Source organism: Rhineura floridana, chromosome 11 (genome assembly GCF_030035675.1).
Source record: "Rhineura floridana isolate rRhiFlo1 chromosome 11, rRhiFlo1.hap2, whole genome shotgun sequence".
Classification (NCBI taxonomy): domain Eukaryota; kingdom Metazoa; phylum Chordata; class Lepidosauria; order Squamata; family Rhineuridae; genus Rhineura; species Rhineura floridana.
The window spans coordinates 37,170,756-37,180,079 of record NC_084490.1 but is presented as its reverse complement, the minus strand read 5'-3'; the positions used below and the strand labels follow the sequence as shown (position 1 = coordinate 37,180,079).

Genomic DNA, 9,324 nt, shown 5'->3' with positions numbered 1-9,324 from the left:
TCAATGACACTGCTCCTAGACGTTTATTGGGACAACTGATTTATGGTCAATTGTCTTCCTGTATCCTGAAGATGGCTTCCTTGCAGTTTTCCCAACAGTCTTCCTTAGACTATTGAACTCCAAACTGCATTTTAAATTAAGTTCTATTATTCTTCCTCCCTAGTGGACCTTTTTTATCAGGAAAACAGCCACAGGCAGCTTCAAACTAAGCAGAGAATTGGTGATGGGATGGGCTATTTAAACCTTTTCTTCCCAGCTGTCGCTGAAGTATGAATTTTTCTCTCTGTTGTAGGCTGCTTTCCCCCCTAAAATACAAGTAATATGAACAGACAACTTCATATCTATGCCAATGGATTTCTTGACAATGTATCAAGTTCATTCATTTTCTTGGTCTAACCACTTATTGTTTCTGATCACAGTCCCACAGTTTCCAATCACAGTTCTTCAGACACTACAATATAGTGAAATCCCAATGAATAGTCTCAACTTCTGCAAAACGTATATATTTATTCATTTTCTTATATTTACATTGCAGCTTTCTTCCGTCATGGAACACAAGGCAGCATACAGCTCCCAAAGAGTCACCCAAATAGGCACTGACCAGACCCAGACTTGCATAACTTCAAGAAGATGGTAGTCTCATATGCCTTCAGACCATATCAACAAAGAATCATAAAATCAAAGAATAGTAGAGTTGGAAAGAGCCTATAAGGCCATAGAGTCCAACCCCCTGCTCAGTGCAGGAATCCAACTTACAGCATACCCGACAAATATGACACCTTGTTTGGAAAAAGCACTGGACATCCTTCAGCATAACATTTGAAAATTCTCAAAAGCATTCCTACCTCCATGGTTCAGTGATAGCGAGATTCAAAAAAGTTGTTTTTTAAAGACACCTAGATAGGATCTTTTCCTAACTCCATATGTTTACAAGAACCCATTTCTATACGATTTGAAGTTGTTATACACAGAGACCACACAACAGTAAAATTAAATGTGTTCAAAACCACTCAAATCAATTAACTCAATGTTCAGCCCCTGAAAGCCTGCTTCAGAGGACTGGGAGACCATCCAGAACTCTATGGGAGATGGTGCAAGGAGGCAACAGGGAGAAGAAAGAATCAATGAAAATCATGTTCCATTCTCAAGCTGCTGTCACTAGATCAAAGTCTTTTCCATGAATGGAAGGACTCCTGTTTACAGAAAGGAACCTATAGATACAACCCACTGAAATCCAAGAGCTTAAAGCACATAACTGTCTTTAATATCTATACAGGGTATAGTTACTGAAACTGAATAGGAAAAACTGTTAGTTGCAGTAATTGTTATTTTTCTCTTCTAGATGAAAACCATGCAAAGACTAGAGTGGACAAATCAGACCATCATCACAGAATTTATTCTACTTGGATTTGGAGAAGTCCAGGACCTGCAGATTCTTCTCTTTGTGGTGTTTTTAATGATCTACCTCATGACTATGGCTGGGAACCTGATTATTGTTGTGCTAGTTGTGACAGATCAGCACCTCCACACTCCCATGTACTTTTTCCTGGGCAATTTGTCTTGCTTGGAGACCTGCTACAGCTCAACTATCCTCCCCAGAATTTTGGCCAGTTTGATAACTGACAACCAAAGTGTTTCTGTCTGTGGCTGCGTTGTTCAGTTTTGGGCTTTTGGGTTTTTAGCTGCAACAGAATGCTATCTCCTGGCAGCAATGTCTTATGATCGCTATGTGGCAATATGTCGACCTCTGCATTACTCAGTCCTGATGAATTTCAAGGTTTGTCTCCAGCTGGTGGCTGCATCTTGGCTTGGGGGTTTCATGATAAACACAACCTTGATCATTTTTATAGCACAGTTAACCTTCTGTGACCACAATGTCATTGAGCATTTCTTCTGTGATTTTGTTCCAATGATGAAACTGGCCTGCAGTAATGCACGCCAAGTAGAACTTTTATCAATTGTCCTATCCTCACTCTGCACCCTGCCACCGTTTGTTTTAACGATAGCATCGTATGTGTACATCATCACTTCCATTCTAGGAATCCCATCCACCACAGGAAGGCAAAAGGCCTTCTCTACCTGCTCTTCTCACCTCATTGTGGTAACAATTTTCTATGGCACCCTCATCATTGTGTATCTTTTACCAGACATGACCAAACTGAGAGAACTGAACAAAGCCTTTTCTGTCTTTTACACCATCTTAACACCTCTAGTCAACCCCCTTATATACAGCTTGAGGAACAAAGAGGTGAAGATGGCCTTGGGAAGAGCTGTCAGAAAGTGGGCAAATTGCTGATCAATGTAGGCTTCTTCAGCGGCTACATGATTGGCCTTGGGAACGTCAAGGGTCAAATAGAGATGCCTAGAGGGCCACATTTTGGCTCCTGGACCTGAGGTTTCCCCATGTATGGTTTAAAACCTTTTGCAACTGAGGGCCAGATTATCTGAAAGAGGGCCTTCTCCCATATATGTCTTGCAATCGTCTTCAGGATTTGCCCCTATAAAATAAAGTGAGGCCAATGGCTACTAGAAATGATGTCCCAGCAATGGAATAGCATCCCCAGAGAGGTTGGCCTGGCACCATCATTATGCACTTTCAATGCCAGGTAAAGACCCCGGATGAGCCAGGATGAGGGACTTATGCCCCTGTATCTCTGACTGAGCCAAGGTTGGGGACTTATACCAATGTAGCCCAGCTGAACTGGGGTTCAGCCAGGTGAACTGATGATCCACCAGATCTTAACTCACTCATCCTGGTGGATCTTGGGGTGAATGGCTCTGTCTGCAATCCTATTCTCACTTTCTTGGAGAATCAATAGGTATTACTTCTGAATAGACACATGCAGGATTGCACTGTTATTTCACATTCACATAATATCACACTGACTGTGGACTGACATGGAATAATTTGGTTTGCTATTACTTGACCATGTAGATAGGTGCAGGCTCATATCCTGAATGTTCCCTCTCATAAAAACCTGCTTTCACATAGTAAGCTTAGCACATCCCTCTTCCTGATATGCTAGTTTACTACATACAAGGAACTCTTTCTATGTGGCATAGCATTCAAAAACAAGACCCTCCCCATCTGCAGTTTGAAGTGTTATGTTATGTTTTATTTCTAGGCTTACACACAAATAAAAATACAAAATACAAATAAAAACAATACAATTTACAAAAAAAAATCAAACTAACAAAGTCCTAACGTCTCTAAAAAAAGATCAGGGGCAGCAAACCAAAAGCATTCATCTTCCTGGTAAAGGGCAGTCCCCAGAAAAATGTCACTAAGAGCAGGGGTGGGGGGCAAAGCAGGTGGAAAAGTGTGCCCCTTGATGGTCCCAGCACAGTCTCATCCCTGCAGCAGCACATCTCAGTCTGCAGCTCCTCCTGATAAGGCCCAGGCAGAGGGGTGGGGCAAGGCAGGTGGAAAAGCTTGCTCCTTGATGGTCCCAGTGCAGTCTCATCCCTGCAGCCATTCAGTGATACCATTCAGACTACTACCACCTCAATCTAGCACCTGATTCTGTGTGATATGTGGCATGGTTAAGTTGACTGCTGGTGAATGATCAGTGAGCACCTAATCCTACAGCAATGGTGAACCTAATGGAACATGGACCTCCTCAATGCCTGTAAGGGAGACCACTACCAGAACCACTTCTATGTCAGCTGTTCTGAGCTTTCTAAAGATAACACAGGATCACCACCCCACACATTAGCTTACACTCCTCTATATGAATTATTCATGGGCTTACCATATGGAAAGCACATCCCCTGTGGAAGGAAGTTCTGTCAACTTAGATCTCACTCTCTTGCTCTCAGTGAGCCTATGAATCAAAGAGATCAAGATTGTGTGCGGCAGGGTGCATAGTGATTACAGCAGCAATCATTCCCAGCTTGGTGCCATTCCTGTGTTTTGGACTACAACTATGGCTGGTTGGGCCGGATGAGTGTTGCAGCTCAAAATATCAGGTTGAGGAAGGCTGCTTTACAGTGACAAGCAGTACTGCAGGCCTGACTCTCCTGGACCTTCTGTATTAATTCTTAATGAGACACCCCTCCTCTCTGCACCCAGTCTTATTTGCGATTGGGCTATTATTGTACTATTGTTGCAAAGAAAGCAGGAAATAACTCAGTTTATTCCAAGCCCAATTATGAATAGAAAATGAGACACCGTTGTACTCCTAATGACATGATCATGAGTACAACAGGGGCCTGATCCCCTGATACCCATGCACCCTCATTCCCCTATCCCAAACCTACTTATTCTGTGGCAGCTATTACTACTCTGGCATTGATGAGTGGGAAATTTTCTCCTTCCCCCTTCCTGGTGGTCCTATGCATCTGTATCAGGTGTGGGGAACCTTTGTCCCTCTTGATGTCGCTGAACTACAACTTTATCAGCCCCAGCAAGCGTGGCCAATGGCCACGGATGATGGGAGTTGTAGTTCAGCAATGTATGGTGAGCCAAGGATTCCCCAGACCTGATCTATATCATGCTTATGGCTGTGAACCTTGCCACTGTGGTACTAGTTAGTGACTGGTCAACACCTATGTACCCCACTGTATTTCTTCCTGAGCAATCTGTCCTGCCTGGAGACTGTGGTAAATCAAACATCCTCTCCAGAATGATACCAAGTGTCTTCTTGGAAAGCCAGCTAGACGTTGTGCCTTTGCATTTAATGCACATTTCTTTCAGAAACTGAAAATATCATCTGCAGGAGGGACTGATTATTGGAATCACAGGAGGTGTAGAGGGGACATTTAATCCTTTCTTCACTGCTGTGATCCGAGGGGGGAGGATCCCTCTTCTGAAGCTGGTGTTTGCCTTGGAGGGAAAATTCCCTCTGGACAAGGGTGCCTTGTAGACTGTACCTTCTAATAAACATTTCTAACATGGCAAATATAATCCCTTTGTGAATGCAATTATGTTTTGTAAATATAAGTATACCCTAGGGTGGAAGGGCTGGGACTTTGGATTCCCCCCCCCATTTCTTTGCCCCAAATAGTTCTGGCTGCCATTATTAAGTTGACTATCCTTTGTTCTTAATGAGCTGCACCAGGAATACATATTCCTCAAAGACACAGACTAAATGGATTGGGACTAAGAGCACAAATACCATCCCAATACGTCCATTAGAACATTGATGTTTATCTCCTTCCTAAGCAGTACAATCATAACACAGATAAAGGACACTGAGAGTGGTAGCTATCACATTTGGTGAGATGCAAAACTCTTGCAGTAGCAAACAAGATACAATATAATATAAAATTGCAAGTTATAAACTTTAACTATACTTATGTATTTTGATGACAGAAACAATAACTATACCTCCAGGCTCCCTGTGCTGTTTACATTCAGGTGAGCATGATTTGCTATACCATTTTTTACTTTTAATACATTTTATTTTTATTATTGTCCACATTACAATCAAAATAACACAGACAGCAAGTATATCTTATAAATCAGAATATTTTACAGCAAGTTATTACCTTAAATTCATTATGAAAACCAAATGATTCTGGCAGTAACTGATAGTTGTCCACTATACCATTTTTGTGCTGGTATTTCTCAACAGATCATATTCAACATGCTTCTTTCATTAATGGTGTCTTGTTAACATAACCCATCTAATATCTGTTCCCCACAAACATGTATTTTAAGTTCCAAACGCTTTAGAACAGAACCCATTTCCCTTCAAATATATTTATGCATGCTTTACTTTATTGTCTTTAATGAGCAGTCTAATATGCTATTTCAGTCTATGCCATGAGGATTAGATTGGTACGGCAACCAACTCTCTCTTCTCTTCTATCTGATCTGATGGACTCAGAGAGAAACAACTGGGTTTAATAATGGATAATATATTTCATTTTAAAAGATAGAAGCTTGGGAGTGCTATATCAGATATGAAAGTCCTCTGCTCCAACATGGCAAGATTTGCAGCATATATCATTTATCAAACTATACTACTAATTTAAAGAATGAATAGAAAGTTGTGTATAAATGAAAGAAGACAGCATTAAAACTGAGCAGAAATGGCATTATTTTACCAGTATTTGAAAGCTGCTTCATACTTTACATAGTGCCTCTGCTGCACCAATGTTTGATGGAGCACAATGGTTCTGTTCCAACAACACACATCAGATCATGGTTCGTTTATTTATTTATTTACGGTCATAGACCCGCAAGGAAAACAGAGAGAATACAGTATAGAATATAAGACAAAAGAACAATATACAATGTATTATATACAATTTGTAGTGCTTAAATACAGGAAGGCTCAGATCTGACTGTACCATTATGAAGGGGTAGTGATAAAAGTACGCATCCGCTGAGTCACATATACAAATTTAGCTACTTGGATAGATCAGATCATGGTTTTAGCCAGGGGTAGCCAACATGATGCTGTCCATATTTTTATTTTTATTTTGCACTACAACTAACCATCCCTGGCCATTGGCCATGTTAGTTGGGGCAGATGGAAGGCAATAGCAACAACAATATCTGGAGGACACAGCATTGGCTAAACCTGGGTTTATCTATAAATAGATTCAACAATATTTTGACCTAACAGGCAAACTATAATTTTTGGAAATCTTTGTTTGGATTTTCTGCCTGCTCAGTACTCCCATTTCAAAGTGAATTGGCCAAATCATCTTACTAAATCATAGTTACACATGTTTTGGCATGATGTCAGAAGTGAGGCACATTGTGTACACACTATGTATGGGGGAGAAATTCATTCAGTTCATGTTTTTAATCTGAACCTACCTAACCTACCAAACCACTAAGAAATTTGTATTTCTCTGAATTTTGTGATACAGTTATCAAGCCAAAAGGTTTGCAATAGAATGCATTTATTAGTGAAAATAATGCACAATGCTATATTATATTTGGGGAAATGTTTTGCAAAAATGAATATATTAGGCAAAACGCTGTTCAAAAATGTATATTAGGAGAAATGCATTCAAAACTCATACATTCTGCCGCAGATTTTTTTCAGAAAAATTCTTGATATAGAAATGGGATGAGCTGAACTTAAGGTTGCAAAAATTAAAGATTGAGAGAAAATAAAATTGACATATTTGTCCATCTCTAGTACATACACCAGTGATCTGCAGCCAACTTAGTTTCCCACTGTGTGTCCACTCTTTGTTTTGAGCTATGAAGGACACAAACCTGTGCTTCACATCATAAAAGGTTTTCTCCACATGTGGCTTAGAGAAAAACCATTAGAGACTCTGTAGACAAACTATATGGCTTTTACCCTGTTCAGTACAATGCCTAGATTTACACTAGAATTTTGAAAGGTGTGTGGTGTATCCTTATTTGAAACTCAGTACATGACTTTTATTTATTTGCCACTAGAAAAAGAAACATGGTGGAATTAGAGTGGGAGAATCAAACCATCACAACGGAATTCCTCCTACTTGGATTTGGGGATCTACAGGAACTACAGATTCTTCTTTTTCTTCTCTTCCTATTCATCTATGTTTTCACCATGGCTGGGAACATCTTCATCATTGTTCTCGTTGTGACTGATCAGCACCTTCACACCCCTATGTACTACTTTCTGGGCAATTTGTCTTCTTTGGAGACATGCTATACCTCAACCATTCTGCCCAGAATGCTTGCTAGTCTCTTGACTGGGAACACTGCAGTCCCTGTCCGTGGCTGCCTTATGCAGTTGTGGCTTGCAGCATCTTTAGCTGCATCCGAATGCTACCTTCTTTCAGCAATGTCTTATGATCGCTATGTTGCAATATGTAAACCCTTACATTACACAACCATTATGAACAACAAGGTTTGCCTCCAACTGATAGTTGCATCTTGGATATGTGGTTTTATGGAAAACACCATATTGATATGTTTTGTATCTGAACTAACATTCTGTGGCCACAATGAAATAGAGCATTTCTTTTGTGATTTCATCCCTATCATCCAACTGTCTTGCACTGATACCCACAGGGTACAACTTGCATTGACCATCCTGGCATCCTTTTGCACCCTTCCAGCATTTATCTTAACCATTGCATCATATGTTTACATCATTAATGCCATTCTGAGAATTCCTTCAACGACTGGTAGGAAGAAAGCCTTTTCCACCTGCTCCTCTCATCTTGTGGTTGTTTCCATTTTCTATGGAACAATTATTATTGTCTATGTGCTACCAAAAACTGAAATGCTCAAGGAGCTGAACAGGGTTTTCTCTGTTTTCTACACTGTCGTGACACCTCTGGTCAATCCCCTTATATACAGCCTGAGGAACAAAGAGGTGAAAGAAGCCTGGAGGAGGGCTGTCAGCAAATGTAAGAGTGGCTCAATAGCTGATGTAATGTAGTGTAAAGCCAAGGGGATGTAATGTTGCTGAACCAATGTGTAAAGCTCATAACATTGGAAGAACTCTTTAACCATGAGACTTTCATAGGAATGAGTGAGAATTTCGATTCAGTTCACATTTCAAGCAGAATTTATCAAATTTGCACTTTCCGAAACAACATGAGAACCAAAACACAGCCATCTTTTGAAATTCTCATTTATTAGAATTTTAGGATGCAGTTCGCCAACTAAACAACATTTACAAAAGTGCATATATTAGGGGAAAGTGTGCATAAAAATGTATACATGAGTGAAAATAGCATGCAAAAAGACATGAAATGTTGAGAAATTGCTTGCAAAAATGTGTACCTTTGTCAAAACTGCCTACACAAATGTGTTTATTTGGAGAAATTCGCACTAAAATGGTGGAGAATTTTCATGACGATTTTTTTCAAAAAAATTCACAGATCGCTGTAGAAATGTAGACAGCCGTATTTAACATTGGAAAAATGGGAAACTAAGAGAACTGAAACTGAACTTTCTATCTCTAGGCTTTCAAAGAACTAGCAACAATTATTCTATGTCAATAAATACTGTAAAGAATTTTACTTCACAAGTACATGGAATAATGCAGGACCATATTGTTATTATTTCCACATGCCAATGGCTATGCCAGCTAACCTTTATTGGCCTCCTTCCCAGATTTTGGTTAAGTGCTCAGTGTAAAAATAATTATATTACTGGTTTCAAATTGTATTTTTTTAAAATTAAAAACTGCATTCTTCTATTAAAAGTTCTCAGAGCATCATGCAATGTAATAATAAATTCCTATAAGAAAATCAATAAAAGTACAACTAAAATATATATATTCTAAAAGCAATAACATATAAGAACCAAACACATTTTTAAAAAAGAAAACATAATAGCAGCAAGGGTAAAGGATGGATAGCCCAGGTGGTGTACTCTAGATGCTGAGAGACCCTATTAACCCCAGCAAGTATGGC

General features: G+C 39.7%; 2 protein-coding genes across 2 annotated transcripts; both read left to right on the top strand.

Annotated features, from left to right (window-relative positions):
* The first annotated feature begins 1,351 nt into the window (after window positions 1–1,351).
* LOC133368002 (olfactory receptor 6C4-like) lies at window positions 1,352–2,296 on the top strand. Its single transcript, XM_061592084.1, has one exon. It carries the CDS (start codon window positions 1,352–1,354, stop codon window positions 2,294–2,296), a length of 945 nt encoding a protein of 314 aa, XP_061448068.1.
* A 5,083-nt stretch (window positions 2,297–7,379) lies between these two features.
* On the top strand, window positions 7,380–8,342 carry LOC133368001 (olfactory receptor 2AP1-like). Its single transcript, XM_061592083.1, has one exon. It carries the CDS (start codon window positions 7,380–7,382, stop codon window positions 8,340–8,342), a length of 963 nt encoding a protein of 320 aa, XP_061448067.1.
* Window positions 8,343–9,324: the final 982 nt, after the last annotated feature.

Bases quoted from the DNA above. Each gene is read 5' to 3' on its own strand.
- LOC133368002 (XM_061592084.1), top strand. From the start codon at position 1,352: ATGCAAAGACTAGAGTGGACAAATCAGACCATCATCACAGAATTTATT.
- LOC133368001 (XM_061592083.1), top strand. From the start codon at position 7,380: ATGGTGGAATTAGAGTGGGAGAATCAAACCATCACAACGGAATTCCTC.